The following is a 24613-nucleotide window of genomic DNA, read 5'->3' on the forward strand; positions in this document are numbered from 1 at the left end:
TTCTTACATTTTCAAACGCTTTCCTTTATTCAAGGATAACAATTTGACAGGCATTTTATACAAACTATTAGTAATAGCGCCTTTGTAAAAGTAGAAATGCACTGTAGTAAAAGTTATCAGGTTTAGATGCAATATTGCTTGTGACAGCAGTAAAACTGGAAAGAAAGCAGTGATATGGTCTATTTAATTGAAATGAAAGACTGTATGAAACATTTGTAAGAATGCACTAACTCAGAGATCTTCTCAATCCTTGAACGTTATGGCTCGTGTAGATCACCAAAACCAGGAGAAAAGGAATGACACGACATTTGGATTAGGACATCGGCTCGTTGAGTTATGTGGTTTAATCCCACGCACACTTGTGTCAACATAATTATTTTTCCTTACATCTCTGATGAGAATTAAGATAAGTCATAATTACAAAAATTTTAATAAAATGTCTGTCTCTCTGGCCTGGTCACAGATTTAACGGTGAGGTCACATCTGTGCTTCAATATAGGTGCTCCTCCAGAAAAGAAAGGATCTTCTTCCAGGAGTCTTCCTGTGCGTGACCGTGTGGCGCTGTCTCTCCTCCCCAAAGAACCACCACTGCAATCAAATCAGGAGGGGAAGCATCAAACAAAAAGAGAACAAGTGTGATTATTCCATTGCTTCACACAACCCATTTCTATATGTTTGCTAGAAACAGTCATGGAAACAGCCATTACTTTTAAATTGCTATTCAGACTGACAGTATGTAATGTACTTGATTTCAATTGTATTTACTGCCTCGTAAAACATTAACGGGGAGTAATTTGTCTATCTCCAGGCAAAACAAACAGAATGTGTGACGAGAGTTCTTCACATATTACCAGACAAATGAGTCATTGCAACCATATCACTGTGATAATGTATCTTGTATTGTCGATTAGCACATCCCCAAAACAGCAAATAAGATACTGTCAAACTGTCTCTGATAATAACAAGGACACAAACACACCACACACACAACCAACGTTAAATTACACTTTTGTTTTGTCCCAGCCACAATGAAGTTGCTGGCACGGATATGAGGACTATACGGCAGTTCAATCAGGTGACCAGCTCCAGGGTAGGACAGAGTTGTCAGCAGGTGACTGTTCCCTGCTTTCTCCATCATCTGCTTCATCTGACAAGGCACAAGAACACAAGAACAGTTCTACATCAGTATTGGGTGTCAAAAACATAATGTAAAAAATTACAGTAGAACCACTTAATAATACATATTTCTGCAGCAATCCAAGCATTGTTAAAACATGTACTCACGTCCTCTGCTGACTCTGTGGCAGGCCAGTTTTGGTCATCTTCACCCACAATCATTAGAACAGGACATTTCAGCTGCCCCACCTAAGCAGGACACAACAGTAAACCATGGGGATAGACAATGCTACATTCCTTATAAAGTCAAACAGACAAGGGAGAACAGCTATAAAGTGAGTTCAATGAGGGTATAGGTTAAAATCAGGGTAAAATCCAGTTTGAGTTAAACCCACATCCACTTTCTTGGTTGGATCAGTTGGAATGGGTAGGAGCAGATCCCGCCAGATCACTCGATTCTCCTCATCATAGCGAGTGTTACGGACGTTTCTAGGAAATTAAACACACAGACGAGTAAGTTATATTGAATTATTATTAGAGGATCAAAGTGGAAGCACAAATGTATACACATCTTTAAACACGTGATAATACACATACTTCTTAATCTCGCCGAAGACATCAGAGAGTGAGCCTTTCACCGGCTGGACATGACTGCCACTCACACATACCAAACACCTGGGCTGAGAGAGGACCAACAGTTTAAGACACCGAAATACAAACACACACAGACAAAAACACAAATATATACACACATCTCCACTATTATTCTGCCAGTGCGGTATGAGCATTCTCCTACCTGAATCACAGTGGAGTACACGGCCATCCCCAAAGCCACTGAGGTCCCAAAGGACAGGCCCAGTATCGCTATCCTGTCCCCACACACCTGAGGGTGCTGTTTTAGAATGGTGAACGCAGCCTAGAGTGAAAAATAGAACATTTCATTTGAACTACAACTGTGGTTAATGTGTCCGCCCTGAGAATGGAATGTTGGGAGTTCAATCCCCGGCCAAGTCATACCAAAGACTGTAAAAATGGGACCCGATGCGTCCCTGCTTGGCCCTCAGCATTAAGCAGATAGATTGGGGATAAGGCCCTGCGATAGACTAGCGTCCCGTCAAGGGGGTGTATCATGCTACAGAAACAGATGTAGTAGGCTCCTGGCCCATGAGTCGTTCCGGCTCACACAAACCAAGGCTCGTGCAAGGCTACTTACTAAGACTGTCGTACAAAACTTGATTTTAAATTGTTACCACAGCAGTCATATTTTGACACAGGATATTCTGTTTCTTTATTACTGTAGTAATAACTTTATTAAATATTAATGTAAGTACCATAAAAGTGGGAGAAGGTTACATTTTAGTAATTTAGCAGACGCTCTTATCCAGAACGACTTACGAGTGCATACATTTCTCATACTTTTTTTATTGTAGGAAATAGGTCTAGTTGTCTAGTCACGTTTTCTTTAAGGTTCATACTTCAACATACATAACCCAATGACACATTTTACAACACACTATTAAGATAAGAACAAAATCCAGTGTCAGTTCCTACAAATAACAGTTGAATGTGTAGGTTGCGCAAGGGATTGGTTGCACAGACAAGGTGAACGAACCTTTGGATGAGCTTTGTGGGTTTAATTACCTACAGCTTCCTTCCTGAATAAGAACACACCATATACAGAGCATATCACCTTGTGAAAGTAAAATATATGTTATATATCAGTTGATCACTGTCATTTGAGGTACCTATGACACTAAATATGACAGTGCAGATCAGCCAAAATGCAGTGGTCTAGTAACATATACTGGTACCTCAAAGTATTCGTTCCCCACATGAGAGGTTGAGCCCCCAGAGGTCCGGGGTGTCATGTACTCCAGGGCCAGAGAGACAAAGCCATGCGACGACAGGAGGGCAGAGCGATACTCCACCAGACCGCCACCCCCACCCCACAGGTCCAACAGGGCAGGGAAGGGCCCGGGTCCTTCCAACACAACATGGTCTGTTCAGACCTGGGCTATATGCACTCCTCCTATGATAATCATATCTAAATCATATCTTTGGATGATTTTAATTGTAATTATTGAAAGTGAGGTATATGTTGCTAAAATCTATGACATGCCTGGTGGCAGGAATAGGGTCCCTGTGACCCCTCCCTCTGTGATGTCGACCCTGCGGACTCCGGGGGCCATGTACCAGCGCTCTGTGACGACACTCGCCAGGGCCACCTGCTCTCTGAAGCCCTGACTCATGTGTCCACTGTACACAGAGATGTGCACTACCATGGGAGTGTGGACCTCCTTCTTCCTCAACCTAAAATTACAAGACATTGTTTATAATTCAACTGGTGACCTTTGATTACAAAATTACAACTTTATCAATGTATTATTTTTAGGGTGGAGTTTCAGTTTACCTGAGTCCAATTCTACTGCCAGGTACTGGTCTCATGCTCCACAACAGTCCCATGGGTTCCACGCCATCATATGTCCCTCCTAAACTTGAATCATTGGCAACTGTAAAGATATTTGGGTAGTTTATGTGAGAGATTTTTAAATATGAATTGAACTCTTCAAATTATTGATAACTGTACAAACAAACTTCAATGAAAATGTGTGACATTAAATACAAGTAGCCTACCATTTACAAATCCTGTAGCATCACTAACATAGTGGCCAAAGGCCTCCCAGTAGTCGCCATCATCTGAGTGGATCAGCGCATGCAAGGTGATATCTTGAATTTGCGACAAATTTTGGACGATTAAACTGAACTTTTCATCGATTAGTCCCCTGCACGGATGAAGCAAAAGCATGGGCGTCACTGCTTTTTCCGTCATCCTGTCAAAATTGCACAGAAATTTCCTCTCAACAAAGCGACACCGACATATAACGTTAGTAAATTGCTTAAATTGTGAAATGAGACATCAAAGTTAAGGAGGATCGAAGTTCATATTGACAGACTGAGCGTCATAGGCTAGAGCTTGAGACTCAGAGCAGCATGCATTGGACGTGTTTACCTCTTACAGTAAGCTACTGTGTAACAACCAATTCAGTAGCATCACACTGCAGTTATTATCGCCCGCACAAAATAAAGTGGTCTAATATACCGTATTCTGGAAGTCTTAATTAATAACTTTAATGTCGCCAGCTTCTACAAAACGTAGCATATAACGTTACGCAGTTTTACCAACTTGCCCGTGTTGTTGTCCTAACAACTGCTGTAGGAAACGGCCATTGCAATTAGGTGTCGAGGCCTACTGTATTGGGTCGGCAAATTGTGCCTTACAAGATTTGCATTACGTTTCTTATGCTTTAAAAATCAAAATTCCTATGGGCTAAATTTCTCTCATGAGTCAAATTGAAAACAGTGGAAGTCCCGCAGTGACAGGACTGGGGCAGAGCGATACAACGCAGTGGGGATTTTTTAAAGGTGGAACATGGTTTGCCAAATTAAAGGAGGCTCGACATATTGTAAAGGAAGTTAGGTAGGCTAAAATGCTACAGGTTTTTTGGTAGAACACTTTATTTGAACGAAGTTTTGTAACCTATGTCTAATAATTGCTACAAAACATTGTATAGTGTAGCGGGTTTCTTATGCACCACAGGAGAACCAAGAAATGAAGAGCGACACCACGGCTGTCTTTTAGGCTTTTATGTCGATCTTTCTCTCTCAGTGTTTTCTCAGACTCTCACAATCACACTCATACATAAAGCCATAATGTATAGTATAAAATAATAACCAGTCCTTAATACAAAGAATGTATAATCTTAATTCTTAGACAATAGAACAATACCTGCAATAGTATTATGAAAAGACAGGACAGGAACACATCAGTCTCCAATGCACCACCTGACAAGTTGTTCTACACAGGAGCATGAAGAAAGGTAAAACACATATCCTGTCTCACATCCCCAATACATTGCTAGGTGCTTTCAGTGTTGATAGTAGCAAAATACAACAACTCATGTACAAAACCACTGCAACACAAACAAGTTACAACATAAAATCGCCTTAGAGGGCAAAACTACATCCCCCATAATGCAACACCATCACTAGTCGGCAGCTCAGCTAGCCGTCTGCATCACAGAAAGAAAGTCATACTAGCTAGCAACACTTTTAGCACTCTGTAACTATATTAATAACAACAATAAAACTCTGAAAGTTACGTGTTTCGATAGTCTCACATCCCCTTATAACAATATCTACAGCATTAACCTTGGGACGTTTATTTATTTCACGTTACGGACTTCTACAAAGGAGTAATCTGCAACCCGTACCTTTCTCTCTCAGTGTTTTCTCAGACTGAGGAGAGCGGGATCTATGGGTAGTACCAGGGTGTTAGTAGGTGACGTAAGCACCCAGATAAAATAAAATACATTTAATGAAACAAAACCTGAAGATGTTAACATCATTCAGCTACTGTAGCTGCCTACCTAACATCAACAGGCATCACCAGTAGCGCAACAATTAAAATTAGAAACCAAAAGTAAAGTTCCTGGCGATCTGACTCCCCCCTTCTGTCTGAACTTGGAACATTCCTGTTCGCGGGCTTTTGGCCACTGACCCTCAACCTGATTGTTCTGTTCTGCGTTGTGTACTATTCTAATAATTTGAATTTTGCTGGAATAACCATTTTAACTCTACTACACTCACCCCTTCTTGATTTCAGCAAACTTTAAGACATAAGGTAAGACTTCTTCCTCCACAGGGGTAACCTTGACCAAGAGTCGTCCAGAAGGACAGCAAAGAGACTTTGCCAGGTAGAAATATGCCCATATACATACAACCTATGACCCCCTAATAAAGTATTTCTCATTTCCTTAATCTATCTTCTGGCTTCTGTGTCACTGGGGTACTGTCACTTCAACAAAAGTTGATAAGGCTTGAATCAGGGCGGCTAGATGCTCTCTTTTGTCCGGCTCAGCAATCACTTGACTCATTGACTCTAAAAGTCTTCTGACAGGCTTCACAACTCTTCCAGTTCTCAAAGTGCCTTCACTTGGTCTCAGGACTGTATCAGTGAGCTCAGATGTCTGGCTGTTTCTGCGCTCTACCTCTCTCTGGTTACTCATTCTCTTCTTAGTAGATCTTATGCATACAGAGCCGCTGACTGATGAACTTCTACTGCTGATGCCATCTAGACTGCTCACTGACGTTGCTTCTCTACTTGTGTCATCTTCAGAAGGATTACTTGATGGGGGATGTGAGACAGGATATGTGTTTTACCTTTCTTCATGCTCCTGTGTAGAACAACTTGTCAGGTGGTGCATTGGAGACTGATGTGTTCCTGTCCTGTCTTTTCATAATACTATTGCAGGTATTGTTCTATTGTCTAAGAATTAAGATTATACATTCTTTGTATTAAGGACTGGTTATTATTTTATACTATACATTATGGCTTTATGTATGAGTGTGATTGTGAGAGTCTGAGAAAACACTGAGAGAGAAAGATCGACATAAAAGCCTAAAAGACAGCCGTGGTGTCGCTCTTCATTTCTTGGTTCTCCTGTGGTGCATAAGAAACCCGCTACAGATTGGTGCCGTGACCCGGATCAACAGATCAGCTGCAGCAGATCGCCGGGGGACCCCTAAACAGAACTGGATCGACATCACACGTTTAAAACATTTGAGGGCAAGGTTAACTTTGGACAATATGTTGCATATGCCTCAGTTGTGTGAGATTACAGAACAGGAGAGAGAAGACATATCAGGTGTTGGTGATAACAATGTACATGTTACTCCGGTTGGTGTTACTGTGAGAGGTTCACAAGGTATGGCCACTGGGGTGGGGCGGGGGGCTCAGTTGGCCAGTATGGGGGAACATAGTGCTAGAGCCAGTCCTCTTAGATACCCAGCAGTCGACACTAGAGTGCCAAGTGTCAGTAGTAGCCAACCAGAGCATGTTAGCAGTAGCCAACCAGGCAACGATGACAGTGAAGAGTCCCAGAAGGCCATAGGGGGTGAAAATGAGAACCGAACCCAATTGCAAGCCCTAGCAGAGTTAGTCAAACAACTGGGCAGTGAAATAGGTAATCAAGTTGCCGCTAGTCTAGCAGGGGCTGGTCCAAGCACTTCCCATCCCCAACCAATAGTAGAAATACCTGATTGGTCAAAGGTCAACCTAATTCTGAAGTCAGACGTCAGAGAACCACCCCACTTCCGGGGTGATAGCACAGACCGGTGCACAGTGACTGAATGGCAAGAACTTATGCAAGCTTACTTGAAAAAGAAGGGATGCAGTATATCAGAACAAGGGCAAGAAATACAGGATAGACTAATGGGGCGGGCTAAAGACATAGTCAGAATTGGGCTCCGTGGAAACCCCCTTGTTAACATAAGCAGAGATCCTGAAGCCATATACAATATCTTGAGGCAGCACTTTGGAGAGGCAATCTCATCAACAATCCCATTAGGATACTTCTATGAAACCTTACCAAGACAGTCAGAGAGCTGCTTGGATTATTGGGTTAGACTGAACAAAGCAATTGACCTTGCCAATGAGTGCTTGCAAAGACAGGGAAAAAGAGTGGATGATCCAGGTCACGAGGTGACCATGATGTTTGTTAAGCACTGCCCTGATCCGGCACTGTATGCCGCTCTTAGGTGCAGGCCTATTGAAAATTGGACCGTTGGAGATTTGCAGGCAATGATTGACAGCCATCACCGAGACAAACAATCAGCCAGACACAGGGAGCAAAGTACTGCCAAGGTAGAAGTTGTGATGACCCCCGACGCTTGGTGTATGACTCAACAACAAGCAGTCGGTCAAAATAATTCAGCCACGCCCACTAACAGCGATCAGGCTCCATTGAACAAAGTGATTTCTCTCCTGGAAAAGCTCCTGTCAACCCAGGAACAAAATCAAAGGAGAACTTCAGCCAGAACGCCACAAACTAATACTGCTGCTGGTCCCTGTAGAATTTGTAAGGCCTCAGACCATTCAACTCAGTCGCACTGCTTTAAGGAGGGGTTATGTTTCAAGTGTCACAGGACAGGCCACAGAGGCTTTGAATGTCCAGCAAGAAAACAAGTTGGAGAGGCAACCGCCGAGGCTCCCCCTGGCCCCGCTTTAAACTAACATGCTCACACCAAGAGGGGGGCGGTGTGGGCGAACATGTTACACCTCCACAGAACACTACAGATATAAGGACTGGAAACACAATGAAAACCGAGGTGATTTATCCAAAAATAGAGAGTAATGACAGTCTTTTCTATGTTCCAGTAATGGTGCAAGAAATTGTAGAACTTCAAGCTCTGATAGATAGTGGGTCTATGACCTGCACGTTAAGTGAGTCAGCTGAAGACACACTTCTGAGATGTAATGTGATAAAACCAGAGTCTAGAAAGCCAACTCAAGTAGTTCTTGTAGGCTGTGGGGGCAACCAGGCACAGCCTAAGTATGAATATGACTTGAACATTGATCTTTTAGATTGCAAGATGGCAGTGTCTGTTTTAGTTGTACCTGGACAGACAGATGACATGATAGTTGGATCGAACGCCATAAAACACATAATGCAACAGGTTAAGAAAACAAAGTGGTATTGGGACAGCCTCTCCAAACCTGCCAAAGGAGATTCACATGGACTTTTACTCAGCATGCTAGCCAACGTGAACCGTTGGCACGGTGACAAAATACCAGACAAAGTGGGAACTGTAATGCTCAAGCAGAGTGTGACTCTCATGCCTCAACATGAACATTTGGTCTGGGGAAAACTGAAAGAAAAGGTACCGCTATCAGTCGGTAGTACTGTAGTCATAGAGGCCACTACAGCACGATCTGCACCAAGAAATGTCCTAGTAAGACGCACTGTATGTCCTTTGAGGGGTGACAAGTGGGTCCCCATGAAAGTGATCAACATGTTGGACCACCCTATTATTCTCCGCCGTAACACCAAGTTGGCCGATGTGCACCCATGCCTAGCCCTAGAAGACCTAGAGCTCTATGCCAGCCATGCTGAGAACCCCAGTAAGGTCCAGTCTGCCCTTCAGAATGTCACCCAAGCTGGGGAAGGATGTTCATTTGGTGGAAAAAGGGCAAAGAAAGAGTATCTACAAAAGTTGGAAGAGTTGGGCTTAAAAGAAGTTGACATAGAGTCCTGTGAAGTGTCTGACATGTGGAAAGGAAAACTAGTGGACCTTATTGCTCAGTATGAAGGCATCTTCTCCAGGGACCGACTTGACTGTGGAGAAGCGAAGAACGTCATCCACCGTATCCGACTCAAAGATGAAAAGCCTTTCCGGCTGCCGTACAGGAGGGTCTCTCCATCCGACTACCAGAAACTGAGACAGACGCTGGAGGAAATGGAGGAGCGGGGCATCATCCGAAAGTCCAGTAGTGAGTGGGCCTCCCCCCTTGTCCTGGTTTGGAAGCCGTCAGGAGAGTTGAGAATTTGCACTGATTTCAGATGGTTGAACCAGAGGACAGAGAAAGATGCATACCCATTGCCCCATCAAGCCGATGCTCTCGCTGCTTTGGGGGGGAACTGCTTCTTCAGTACTATGGATTTGACTTCGGGATTCTACAACATCCCCATACATGAAGATGACCGCAAGTACACAGCGTGCACAACACCCACGGGTTTATTTGAGTACAACAGAATGGCTCAGGGGTTATGTAACAGCCCAGCAACATTCGCCAGAATGATGACCTCGATCTTCGGCGACCAGAACTACTTGTCCCTCCTGTGCTACTTGGATGATCTCCTGGTTTTCGGGAAGACTGAGCAGGAAGCCCTGGACCGTCTCGAAATGGTGTTCTCCCGCCTTAAGGAACACAACCTGAAGCTAGCGCAAAAAAAACGTTACCTCCTCAGAAAATCTGTCAAGTTTTTAGGCCATATCGTCACGGCACCAATCTGTAGCGGGTTTCTTATGCACCACAGGAGAACCAAGAAATGAAGAGCGACACCACGGCTGTCTTTTAGGCTTTTATGTCGATCTTTCTCTCTCAGTGTTTTCTCAGACTCTCACAATCACACTCATAAAGCCATAATGTATAGTATAAAATAATAACCAGTCCTTAATACAAAGAATGTATAATCTTAATTCTTAGACAATAGAACAATACCTGCAATAGTATTATGAAAAGACAGGACAGGAACACATCAGTCTCCAATGCACCACCTGACAAGTTGTTCTACACAGGAGCATGAAGAAAGGTAAAACACATATCCTGTCTCACATCCCCAATATATTGCTAGGTGCTTTCAGTGTTGATAGTAGCAAAATACAACAACTCATGTACAAAACCACTGCAACACAAACAAGTTACAACATAAAATCGCCTTAGAGGGCAAAACTACATCCCCCATAATGCAACACCATCACTAGTCGGCAGCTCAGCTAGCCGTCTGCATCACAGAAAGAAAGTCATACTAGCTAGCAACACTTTTAGCACTCTGTAACTATATTAATAACAACAATAAAACTCTGAAAGTTACGTGTTTCGATAGTCTCACATCCCCTTATAACAATATCTACAGCATTAACCTTGGGACGTTTATTTATTTCACGTTACGGACTTCTACAAAGGAGTAATCTGCAACCCGTACCTTTCTCTCTCAGTGTTTTCTCAGACTGAGGAGAGCGGGATCTATGGGTAGTACCAGGGTGTTAGTAGGTGACGTAAGCACCCAGATAAAATAAAATACATTTAATGAAACAAAACCTGAAGATGTTAACATCATTCAGCTACTGTAGCTGCCTACCTAACATCAACAGGCATCACCAGTAGCGCAACAATTAAAATTAGAAACCAAAAGTAAAGTTCCTGGCGATCTGACTCCCCCCTTCTGTCTGAACTTGGAACATTCCTGTTCGCGGGCTTTTGGCCACTGACCCTCAACCTGATTGTTCTGTTCTGCGTTGTGTACTATTCTAATAATTTGAAGTTTGCTGGAATAACCATTTTAACTCTACTACAATAGCATTTTTATAGCAACGAACTGGAGGGCTGAACTATTTAGTTACGTGCCAAAATTGCATTCTGAACTGAAGATCATGATTTGGTGATTATCGGAATCAGGTGTGTTAGCTGTGGCTGCGGAAAAACTGTGACACTAATCAGGCGCTCAAGGACTGGAATTGCCCACCCCTATATGTGTTTTTGGCCAGAAGAAAGATGTTTGAAATAATTTGGAAACCTTAATTGTCCATACTTCTACTGCTTCTCAATCCTAAGTGAATACAATACAATATAATCAAATACAATGCAATAAAATACAATGGAATAAAATAAAATACAATAAAAAAATAATACAATATAATACACTGCAGTTGTCACGTCCTGACCAGTAAAAGGGGTTGTTTGTTATTGTAGTTTGGTCAGGGCGTGGCAGGGGGTGTTAGTTTAGTGTGTTTCGGGGGTTTTGTTTTTTGTTTTTTTCTAGGCAGCTGGTTGTCGTTGCCTCTAATTGGAGGCCATATTTAAGTGGGTTAGTTTTCTCTTGTGTTTGTGGGTGGTTGTTTCCTGTTTAGTCTGTGTACCTTTCGTCGTTTGTTTGTTTATTTTGTTTATAGTGTCTTTCTTTAAATAAATAAGAAGATGCTTATGACAACAATATAATACAATATAACACAATACAATATAATACAAGAAAATATAATTTAATATAATACAATATAATTTTGGGGTATTTGGTGTTTTATTAGGATCCCCATTAGCTGTTGCAAAAGCAGCAGCTACTCTTCCTGGTGTCCACACAAAACATGAAACAACACAGAACATTAATAGACAAGAATAGCTCAAGGACAGAACTATATAAAAAAAAGTTAAAGGCACACATAGTCTACATATCAATGCATAAACACAAACTATCTAGGTCAAATAGGGGAGAGGTGTTGTGCCGTGAGGTGTTGCTTTTTCTGTTTTTTTAAACCAGCGTTGCTGTTTATTTGAGCAATATGAGATGAAACGGAGTTCCATGCAATAATGGCTCTATATAACATTGTACACTTTATTGAATTTGTTCTGGATTTGGGGACTGTGTAAAGACCCCTGTTGGCATGTCTGGTGTGGTAAGTGTGTATGTGTTAGAGCTGTGAGTAAGTATACTATGCAAACAATTTGGGATTTTCAACACATTCATGTTTCTTATAAAAAGAAGAAGTCATGCAGTCAGTCTCTCATCAACTCTTAGCCAAGAGAGACAAGCATACATAGTATTTATATCAGCCCTCTGATTACAATGAAGAGCAAGACGTGCCTCTCTGTTCTGGGCCAGCTGCAGCTTAACTAGGTCTTTCCTTGCAGCACTGGACCACATGACTGGACAATAATCAAGATTAGACAAAACTAGAGACTGCAGAACTTGCTTTTTGGAGTGTGGGGTCAAAAAAGCAGAGCATTTCTTTATTACAGACAGACCTCTCCCCATCTTTAGCTGTGATTGCTGATGCGTATATGGTTGAATCATCAGCATACATGGACACACATGCTTTGGTTAATGCCAGTGGCAGGTCATTGGTAAATATATAAACGAGTAGAGGGCCTATAGAGCTGCCCTGTGGTACACCACACTTTACATGTTTGACATTAGAGAAGCTTCCATTAAAGAACCCTTTGAGTTATATTAGATAGATAGCTCTGAATCCATGATATGGCAGTTGAAAAGCCATAACACATGTGTTTTTTTAACAACAGGTTATGGTGAATAATATCAAAGGCTGCACTGAAATCTAACAGTACAGCTCCCACAAACTTCTTATTATCAATTTCTTTCTTACAATCATCAGTCATTTGTGTAGGTGCAGTGCATGTTGAGTGCCCTTCTCTATAAGCATGCTGAAAGTCTGTTGTTACTTTGTTTACAGAGAAATAGCATTATATTTGGTTAAATAAATAAAAAAGCCAACAATTTTGTAAGAGCTGGCAGCAAGCTTATAGATCTGCTGTTAGAACCAGTAAAGGCCGCTTTGCTACTCTTGGGTAGCGGAATTACTTTGGCTTCCCTCCAGGCCTGAGGACAAAGACTTTCCTCTAGGCTCAGATTAAAGATATGTCAGATAGGAGTGGCTATAAAGTCAGCTACCATCCTCAGTAGCTTTCCATCTAAGTTGTCAATGCCAGGAGATTTGTCATTATTGATCGATAACAATAATTTTTCCATCGCTCTGACATTAACTTTACAAAATTAAAACTTGCAATGCTTTTCTTTCATTATTTGTTTTTTTTAAGCATGAATACGATGGCTCGCTGTTCGTTGTTGGCATTTCCTGTCTAAGTTTGCCCACTTTGCCAATGAAGTAATCATTAAAATAATACAATATAATACAATGAAATAAAATACAATATAATCATTGCACTTCACAGTCATGTTAATGAATAACTTAAATTTGTCTTCTGCCTCTCCAGACTAATGTCTTGAAATGTAATATTAAAATATTTGAAATATACACACTTTGTGCTGCACTGAAGTACTCAGACACAATACCCAGATAAATAACACTTTGTGCACAAATCACAATGAAACATCATCTTCCCAGCTGTCAGTTTAAAGCACATAGGCTCATTCCTGCTGAAGATTGTTCTATCACCACTGCTGGCAATGGATTCTGCTGTTGAAAGTATTTTTCTGTTTTCAGAGTGGGGTCATATTACTGAATAAACAGCAGAGGGAGGTGTAAGCTCATTTTCTGCTATGGGTTTCTCAGTGGCATGTTTTGGTGTTATTAAATCAGTATTGCTTTAAACTGGGTAAGAAGGGATAGGGAGAGCAGATAATTGTGAGAGCTTCAACATAATTTTGTGGCATAATTGCTTGTCGGTGGGAATATCCTCTAATAAATACACAGCCTAAAACTCCCACATGTCAATACTATCAGTTTTTGATTGGGACCCTAAAACAGTGATTGTGTGTGTGTGTGTGTGTGTGTGTGTGTGTGTGTGTGTGTGTGTGTGTGTCTGTTTATTTATTTTTGTTATTTTTTAATTTAACCTTTATTTAACTAAGCAAGTCAGTTAAGGACAAATCATTTTTACAATGACAGCCTACCCTGTGTCTGTCAAATCAAATCCAATTGTATGTCACATGCTGAATACAACTGGTGTAGACTTTACCGTGAAATGCTTGATTACGAGCCGTTCCCGACAATGCATAGTTTAAAAATGAAATAGTAACACAAGAGGAATAAAATTCAACCCACAAGAATGGAGCTATATACAGGGAGTACCAGATCAACGTGGAGCTATATACAGGGAGTATCAGTACCAGATCAATGTGGAGCTATATAAAGGGAGTACCAGTACTATATCAATGTGGAGCTATATACAGGGAGTACCAGTACCAGATCTATGTGGAGCTATATACAGGGAGTACCAGTACCAGATCAATGTGGAGCTATATACAGGGAGTACCAGTACCAGATCAATGTGGAGCTATATACACGGAGTACCAGTACCAGATCAATGTGGTGCTATAGACAGGGAGTACCAGTACTAGATCAATGTGGAGCTATATACAGGGAGTACCAGTACCAGATCAATGTGGAGCTATATACAGGGAGTACCAATACTAGATTAATGTGGAGCTATATAGAGGGAGTACCAGTACCAGATCAATGTGGAGCTATAGACAGGGAGTATCAGTACCAGATCAATGAGGAGCTATATACAGGGAGTACCAGTACCAGATCAATGTGGAGCTATGTACACGGAGTACCAGTACCAGATCTATGTGGAGCTATATACAGGGAATATCAGTACCAGATCAATGTGGAGCTATATACAGGGAGTACCAGTACTAGATCAATGTGGAGCTATATACAGGGAGTACCTGTACCAGATCAATGTGGAGCTATATACAGGGAGTACCAGTACCAGATCAATTTAGAGCTATATACAGGGAGAATCTGTACCAGATCAATGTGGAGCTATAAACAGGGAGTACCAGTACCAGATCACTGTGGAGCGATATACAGGGAGTACCAGTACCAGATCAATGTGGAGCTATATACAGAGAGTACCAGTACCAGATCACTGTGGAGCTCTATACAGGGAGTACCAGCACCAGATCTATGTGGAGCTATATACAGGGAGTACCAGTACCATATCAATATGGAGCTATATACAGGGAGTACCAGTACCTTATCAATGTGGAGCTATATACAGTGAGAACCAGTACCAGATCAATGTGGAGCTATATACAGGGAGAACCAGTACCAGATCAATGTGGAGCTATATACAGGGAGTACCAGTACCAGATCAATGTGGAGCTATATACACGGAGTACCAGTACCAGTTCAAAGTGGAGCTATATACAAGGACTACCAGTACCAAATCAATGTGGAGCTATATACAGGGATTACCAGTACCAGATCAATGTGGAGCTATATACAGGGAATACGAGTACCAGATCAATGTGGAGCTATATACTGGGAGTACCAGTACTAGATCAATGTGGAGCTATATACAGGGAGTACCTGTACCAGATCAATGTGGAGCTATATACAGGGAGTACCAGTACCAGATCAATGTAGAGCTATATACAGGGAGTACCAGTACCAGATCAATGTGGAGCTATATACAGGGAGTACCTGTACCAGATCAATGTGGAGCTATATACAGGGAGTACCAGTACCAGATCAATGTAGAGCTATATACAGGGAGAATCTGTACCAGATCAATGTGGAGCTATAAACAGGGAGTACCAGTACCAGATCACTGTTGAGCTATATACAGGGAGTACCAGTACCAGATCAATGTGGAGCTATATACAGGGAGTACCAGTACCAGATCACTGTGGAGCTCTATACAGGGAGTACCAGTACCAGATCACTGTTGAGCTATATACAGGGAGTACCAGTACCAGATCAATGTGGAGCTATATACAGGGAGTACCAGTACCAGATCACTGTGGAGCTCTATACAGGGAGTACCAGTACCAGATCAATGTGGAGCTATATACAGGGAATATCAGTACCAGATCAATGTGGAGCTATATACAGGGAGTACCAGTACTAGATCAATGTGGAGCTATATACAGGGAGTACCAGTACCAGATCAATGTGGAGCTATATATAGGGAGTACCTGTACCAGATCAATGTGGAGCTATATACAGGGACTACCAGTGCCAGATCAATGTGGAGCTATATACAGGGATTACCAGTACCAGATCAATTTGGAGCTATATACAGAGAGTACCAGTACCAGATCAATGTGGAGTTACATACGGTGAGTACCAGTACCAGATCAATGTGGAGCTATATTCAGAGAGTACCAGTACCAGATCAATGTGGAGCTATATACAGGGAGAACTATTTCCAGATCAATGTGGAGCTATATACAGGGAGTTCCAGTACCAGATCAATGTGGAGCTATATACAGGGAGAACTAGTTCCAGATCAATGTGGAGCTATATTCAGAGAGTACCAGTACCAGATCAATGTGGAGCTATATACAGGGCGAACTATTTCCAGATCAATGTGGAGCTATATTCAGAGAGTACCAGTACCAGATCAATGTGGAGCTATATACAGGGAGAACTAGTTCCAGATCAATGTGGAGCTATATACAGGGAGTTCCAGTACCAGATCAATGTGGAGCTATGCACAGAGAGCACCAGTGCCAGATCAACGTGGAGCTATATACAGGGAGTACCTGTACCAGATCAATGTGGAGCTACGGTATATACAGAGAGTAGCAGTACCAGATCAATGTGGAGCTATACACAGGGAGTACCAGTACCAGATCTATGTGGAGCTATATACAGGGAGTACCAGTACCATATCAATGTGGAGCTATATACAGGGAGTACCAGTACCAGATCAATGTGGAGCTGTATACAGGGAGTACCAGTACCAGATCAATGTGGAGCTATATACAGGGAGTACCAGTACCAGATCAATGTGGAGCTATCTACAGGGAGTACCAGTACCAGATCAATGTGGAGCTGTATACAGGGAGTACCAGTACCAGATCAATGTGGAGCTATATACAGGGAGTACCAGTACCAGATCAATGTGGAGCTATATACAGGGAGTTCCAGTACCAGAACAATGTGGAGCTATATACAGGGAGTACCAGTACCAGAACAATGTGGAGCTATATACAGGAAGTACCAGTACCAGATCACTGTGGAGCTATATACAGGGAGTACCAATACTAGATTAATGTGGAGCTATATAGAGGGAGTACCAGTACCAGATCAATGTGGAGCTATAGACAGGGAGTACCAGTACCAGATCAATGTGGAGCTATATACACGGAGTACCAGTACCAGATCAATGTGGTGCTATAGACAGGGAGTACCAGTACTAGATCAATGTGGAGCTATATACAGGGAGTACCAGTACCAGATCAATGTGGAGCTATATACAGGGAGTACCAGTACTAGATCAATGTGGAGCTATATACAGGGAGTACCAGTACCAGATCAATGTGGAGCTATATACAGGGAGTACCAGTACCAGATCAATGTGGAGCTATATACAGGGAGTACCAGTACTAGATCAACGTGGAGCTATATACAGGGAGTATCAGTACCAGATCAATGAGGAGCTATATACAGGGAGTACCAGTACCAGATCAATGTGGAGCTATGTACACGGAGTACCAGTACCAGATCTATGTGGAGCTATATACAGGGAGTACCAGTACCAGATCAATGTAGAGCTATATACAGGGATTACCAGTACTAGATCAATGTGGAGCTATATACAGGGAGTACCTGTACCAGATCAATGTGGAGCTATATACAGGGAGTACCAGTACCAGATCAATTTAGAGCTATATACAGGGAGAATCTGTACCAGATCAATGTGGAGCTATAAACAGGGAGTACCAGTACCAGATCACTGTGGAGCGATATACAGGGAGTACCAGTACCAGATCAATGTGGAGCTATATACAGAGAGTACCAGTACCAGATCACTGTGGAGCTCTATACAGGGAGTACCAGCACCAGATCTATGTGGAGCTATATACAGGGAGTACCAGTACCATATCAATATGGAGCTATATACAGGGAGTACCAGTACCTTATCAATGTGGAGCTATATACAGTGAGAACCAGTACCAGATCAATGTGGAGCTATATACAGGGAGAACCAGTACCAGATCAATGTGGAGCTATATACAGGGAGTACCAGTACCAGATCAATGTGGAGCTATATACAGGGAGTACCAGTACCAGTTCAAAGTGGAGCTATATACAAGGACTTCCAGTACCAAATCAATGTGGAGCTATATACAGGGATTACCAGTACCAGATCAATGTGGAGCTATATACAGGGAATACGAGTACCAGATCAATGTGGAGCTATATACTGGGAGTACCAGTACTAGATCAATGTGGAGCTATATACAGGGAGTACCTGTACCAGATCAATGTGGAGCTATATACAGGGAGTACCAGTACCAGATCACTGTTGAGCTATATACAGGGAGTACCAGTACCAGATCAATGTAGAGCTATATACAGGGAGTACCAGTACCAGATCAATGTGGAGCTATATACAGGGAGTACCTGTACCAGATCAATGTGGAGCTATATACAGGGAGTACCAGTACCAGATCAATGTAGAGCTATATACAGGGAGAATCTGTACCAGATCAATGTGGAGCTATATACAGGGAGTACCAGTACCAGATCACTGTTGAGCTATATACAGGGAGTACCAGTACCAGATCAATGTGGAGCTATATACACGGAGTACCAGTACCAGATCACTGTGGAGCTCTATACAGGGAGTACCAGCACCAGATCTATGTGGAGCTATATACAGGGAGTACCAGTACCATATCAATATGGAGCTATATACAGGGAGTACCAGTACCTTATCAACGTGGAGCTATATACAGGGAGTACCAGTACCAGATCAATGTGGAGCTATATACAGGGACTACCAGTACCAAATCAATGTGGAGATATATACAGGGATTACCAGTACCAAATCAATGTGGAGCTATATACAGCGAGTACCAGTACCAGATCAATGTGGAGCTATATACAGGGAGTATCAGTACCAGATCAATGTGGAGCTATATACAGGGAGTATCAGTACCAGATCAATGTGGAGCTATATACAGGGAGTACCAGTACCAGATCTATGTGGAGCTATATACACGGAGTACCAGTACCAGATCTATGTGGAGCTATATACAGGGAATATCAGTACCAGATCAATGTGGAGCTATATACAGGGAATACCAGTACCAGATCTATGTGGAGCTATATACAGGGAGTACCAGTACCAGATCAATGTGGAGCTATATATAGGGAGTACCTGTACCAGATCAATGTGGAGCTATATACAGGGACTACCAGTGCCAGATCAATGTGGAGCTATATACAGGGATTACCAGTACCAGATCAATTTGGAGCTATATACAGAGAGTACCAGTACCAGATCAATGTGGAGTTACATACGGTGAGTACCAGTACCAGATCAATGTGGAGCTATATTCAGAGAGTACCAGTACCAGATCAATGTGGAGCTATATACAGGGAGAACTATTTCCAGATCAATGTGGAGCTATATACAGGGAGTTCCAGTACCAGATCAATGTGGAGCTATGCACAGAGAGCACCAGTGCCAGATCAACGTGGAGCTATATACAGGGAGTACCTGTACCAGATCAATGTGGAGCTACGGTATATACAGAGAGTAGCAGTACCAGATCAATGTGGAGCTATACACAGGGAGTACCAGTACCAGATCTATGTGGAGCTATATACAGGGAGTACCAGTACCATATCAATGTGGAGCTATATACAGGGAGTACCAGTACCAGATCAATGTGGAGCTGTATACAGGGAGTACCAGTACCAGATCAATGTGGAGCTATATACAGGGAGTACCAGTACCAGATCATTGTGGAGCTATATACAGGGAGTACCAGTACCAGATCTATGTGGAGCTATATACAGGGAGTACCAGTACCAGATCAATGTGGAGCTATATACAGGGAGTTCCAGTACCAGAACAATGTGGAGCTATATACAGGGAGTACCAGTACCAGAACAATGTGGAGCTATATACAGGAAGTACCAGTACCAGATCACTGTGGAGCTATATACAGGGAGTACCAGTACCAGATCTATGTGGAGCTACACACAGGGAGAACCAGTACCAGATCAATGTTGAGCTATATACAGGGAGTACCAGTACCAGAATAATATGGAGCTATATACTGGTAGTACCTGTACTAGATCAATGTGGAGCTATATACAGGGAGTACCAGTACCAGATCAATGTGGAGCTATATAGAGGGAGTACCAGTACCAGATCAATGTGGAGCTATATACAGGGAGTACCAGTACCAGATCTATGTGGAGCTATATACAGGGAGTACCAGTACCAGATCAATGTGGAGCTATATATAGGGAGTACCTGTACCAGATCAATGTGGAGCTATATACAGGGACTACCAGTGCCAGATCAATGTGGAGCTATATACAGGGATTACCAGTACCAGATCAATGTGGAGCTATATACAGAGAGTACCAGTACCAGATCAATGTGGAGTTACATACGGTGAGTACCAGTACCAGATCAATGTGGAGCTATATTCAGAGAGTACCAGTACCAGATCAATGTGGAGCTATATACAGGGAGTACCAGTACCAGATCAATGTTGAGCTATATACAGGGAGTACCAGTACCAGATCAATGTGGAGCTATACACAGGGAGTTCCAGTACCAGATCAATGTGGAGCTATATACAGGGAGTACCAGTACCAGATCAATGTGGAGCTATATACAGGGAGAACTAGTTCCAGATCAATGTGGAGCTATATACAGGGAGTTCCAGTACCAGATCAATGTGGAGCTATGCACAGAGAGCACCAGTGCCAGATCAATGTGGAGCTATATACAGGGAGTACCTGTACCAGATCAATGTGGAGCTACGGTATATACAGAGAGTAGCAGTACCAGATCAATGTGGAGCTATACACAGGGAGTACCAGTACCAGATCTATGTGGAGCTATATACAGGGAGTACCAGTACCATATCAATGTGGAGCTATATACAGGGAGTACCAGTACCAGATCTATGTGGAGCTATGTACAGGGAGTACCAGTACCAGAACAATGTGGAGCTATATACAGGGAGTACCAGTACCAGAACAATGTGGAGCTATATACAGGAAGTACCAGTACCAGATCACTGTGGAGCTATATACAGGGAGTACCAGATCTATGTGGAGCTACACACAGGGAGAACCAGTACCAGATCAATGTTGAGCTATATATAGGGAGTACCTTTACCAGATCAATGTGGAGCTATATACAGGGAGTACCAGTATCAGATCACTGTGGAACTATATACAGGGAGTACCAGTACCAGATCATTGTGGAGCTATATACAGGGAGTACCAGTACCAGATCTATGTGGAGCTATATACAGGGAGTACCAGTACCAGATCAATGTGGAGCTATATACAGGGAGTTCCAGTACCAGAACAATGTGGAGCTATATACAGGGAGTACCAGTACCAGAACAATGTGGAGCTATATACAGGAAGTACCAGTACCAGATCACTGTGGAGCTATATACAGGGAGTACCAGTACCAGATCTATGTGGAGCTACACACAGGGAGAACCAGTACCAGATCAATGTTGAGCTATATACAGGGAGTACCAGTACCAGAATAATATGGAGCTATATACTGGTAGTACCTGTACTAGATCAATGTGGAGCTATATACAGGGAGTACCAGTACCAGATCAATGTGGAGCTATATAGAGGGAGTACCAGTACCAGATCAATGTGGAGCTATATACAGGGAGTACCAGTACCAGATCTATGTGGAGCTATATACAGGGAGTACCAGTACCAGATCAATGTGGAGCTATATATAGGGAGTACCTGTACCAGATCAATGTGGAGCTATATACAGGGACTACCAGTGCCAGATCAATGTGGAGCTATATACAGGGATTACCAGTACCAGATCAATGTGGAGCTATATACAGAGAGTACCAGTACCAGATCAATGTGGAGTTACATACGGTGAGTACCAGTACCAGATCAATGTGGAGCTATATACAGGGAGTACCAGTACCAGATCTATGTGGAGCTACACACAGGGAGAACCAGTACCAGATCAATGTTGAGCTATATACAGGGAGTACCAGTACCAGAATAATATGGAGCTATATACTGGTAGTACCTGTACTAGATCAATGTGGAGCTATATACAGGGAGTACCAGTACCAGATCAATGTGGAGCTATATAGAGGGAGTACCAGTACCAGATCAATGTGGAGCTATATACAGGGAGTACCAGTACCAGATCTATGTGGAGCTATATACAGGGAGTACCAGTACCAGATCAATGTGGAGCTATATATAGGGAGTACCTGTACCAGATCAATGTGGAGCTATATACAGGGACTACCAGTGCCAGATCAATGTGGAGCTATATACAGGGATTACCAGTACCAGATCAATGTGGAGCTATATACAGAGAGTACCAGTACCAGATCAATGTGGAGTTACATAGGGTGAGTACCAGTACCAGATCAATGTGGAGCTATATTCAGAGAGTACCAGTACCAGATCAATGTGGAGCTATATACAGGGAGTACCAGTACCAGATCAATGTTGAGCTATATACAGGGAGTACCAGTACCAGATCAATGTGGAGCTATACACAGGGAGTTCCAGTACCAGATCAATGTGGAGCTATATACAGGGAGTACCAGTACCAGATCAATGTGGAGCTATATACAGGGAGAACTAGTTCCAGATCAATGTGGAGCTATATACAGGGAGTTCCAGTACCAGATCAATGTGGAGCTATGCACAGAGAGCACCAGTGCCAGATCAATGTGGAGCTATATACAGGGAGTACCTGTACCAGATCAATGTGGAGCTACGGTATATACAGAGAGTAGCAGTACCAGATCAATGTGGAGCTATACACAGGGAGTACCAGTACCAGATCTATGTGGAGCTATATACAGGGAGTACCAGTACCATATCAATGTGGAGCTATATACAGGGAGTACCAGTACCAGATCTATGTGGAGCTATGTACAGGGAGTACCAGTACCAGAACAATGTGGAGCTATATACAGGGAGTACCAGTACCAGAACAATGTGGAGCTATATACAGGAAGTACCAGTACCAGATCACTGTGGAGCTATATACAGGGAGTACCAGATCTATGTGGAGCTACACACAGGGAGAACCAGTACCAGATCAATGTTGAGCTATATATAGGGAGTACCTTTACCAGATCAATGTGGAGCTATATACAGGGAGTACCAGTATCAGATCACTGTGGAACTATATACAGGGAGTACCAGTACCAGATCAATGGGGAACTATATACAGGGAGTACCAGTACTAGATCAATGTGCAGAGGTACGAGGTATTTGAGGTAGATACTGTATGCATATGAAGGCAGAGTAAAGTGACTAGGCATCAGAAGAGATAATAATACGAGTAAAATAAGGACAGAGTAGCAGCAGCATATGATGACTGTGAAAGTGGATGTGCATGTGTAATGTGAATGTATGTGTGTTTGTGTTGTGTCGGTATGCGTGTGTGTGTTATGTGTGTTTGTGCGTATGTAGTGAATGTGTGTGGGTTTTGTGTGGGAGTGTCAATGTAGTGTGTGTGGGTGAGTGTGTACATGGTGTGTATATATAGTCTAGTGAGTGTGTATATGGTGTGTATATATAGTCTTGTGAGTGTGTATATGGTGTGTATATATAGTCTTGTGAGTGTGAGTAGGGTCAGTGCAAGATAGCGATAGTTCGGCTACCATTAATTGACTATTTAGCAGTCTGACTATTTAGCAGTCTTATGGCTTGGGGGTAGAAGCTGTCTCAGAGCCTGTTGGTCCGAGAGCCGATGCTCCGGTACTGTTTGCCTGTTGGTAGCAGAGTGAACAGTCTATTGGTCAAGGTCTGTTCATTTGTCATACCAAACGTCGATGCATCCAGTCAAGATGCTCTCGATGGTTTAATTGTATAACTTTTTGAGGATCCGAGAGCCCATGCCAAATCTTTTCAGCCTCCTGAGTGGGAAGATGCGCTGCCATACCCTCTTTGGGACTGTACAGATGTGTGTGGACCATGTTAAGTCCTTAGTGATGTAGACACCAAGAAACCTGAAGCTCTCAAACCGCTCCACAACAGCCTTGTTGATGGGGGCGTGCTCTCCCCTCTTTTTCCTACAGTCCATGATCTGCTCCTTGGTCTTAATGAAGTTGAGGGAGAAGTTGTTATCCTGGCACCACACTGCTAAATCTCTGACCTCATCCCTGTAAGCTGACTCGTTGCCATTGGTGATCAGGCTTACCACCGTTGTGTTGTCAGCAAACTTGATGATGGTGTTGGAGTCGTGCGTGGCTACGCATCCGTGGGTAAAACAAAGACATTCTGACTAGTGGGGACATTAGGAATAATGTTAGGATTAAGGATAGGATAAGGTTAAAGGTTAGAGTTAGGGTTAGGGGTTAACTTTAAGGTTAGGAGTTAGGGTTAGGGGTTTGGGTTAGGGTTAAGTTAAAGGTTAAGGTTAGGGGTTAGGGAAAATAGGAGTTTG

At 42.6% G+C, this 24613-nt stretch overlaps 2 protein-coding genes across 5 annotated transcripts; one reads left to right on the forward strand and one right to left on the reverse strand.

The window, feature by feature from the left end:
• Positions 1–5406, reverse strand: LOC106584569 (peroxisomal succinyl-coenzyme A thioesterase). Of its 4 annotated transcripts, XM_082968103.1 has the most exons (12): positions 5388–5406; positions 4904–4972; positions 3751–3947; positions 3527–3626; positions 3236–3426; positions 2928–3097; positions 1913–2032; positions 1714–1796; positions 1512–1605; positions 1285–1365; positions 1006–1147; positions 1–588 (listed from the first exon to the last, which is right to left on the reverse strand). In XM_082968103.1, exons 3-12 carry the CDS (start codon positions 3944–3946, stop codon positions 491–493), a joined length of 1275 nt encoding a protein of 424 aa, XP_082824229.1. In that variant the 5' UTR covers position 3947; positions 4904–4972; positions 5388–5406; the 3' UTR covers positions 1–490. The 4 variants fall into 4 exon arrangements, with proteins under 4 accessions (XP_082824229.1, XP_014025481.1, XP_014025482.1 ...); XM_014170006.3 differs by lacking the exon at positions 4904–4972 and having other exon boundaries at positions 5388–5404; XM_014170007.3 differs by lacking the exon at positions 5388–5406 and having other exon boundaries at positions 3751–3899; positions 4904–5312.
• A 350-nt stretch (positions 5407–5756) lies between these two features.
• Positions 5757–10008, forward strand: LOC106584555 (uncharacterized). The gene is made up of 2 exons (XM_014169984.3): positions 5757–6427; positions 6561–10008. The coding sequence occupies exon 2, from the start codon at positions 8122–8124 to the stop codon at positions 10006–10008; it is 1887 nt and encodes a 628-aa protein (XP_014025459.3). The 5' UTR covers positions 5757–6427; positions 6561–8121.
• Positions 10009–24613: the final 14605 nt, after the last annotated feature.

Source organism: Salmo salar, chromosome 23 (genome assembly GCF_965601325.2).
Source record: "Salmo salar chromosome 23, fSalSal1, whole genome shotgun sequence".
Taxonomy (NCBI): Eukaryota; Metazoa; Chordata; class Actinopteri; order Salmoniformes; family Salmonidae; genus Salmo; species Salmo salar.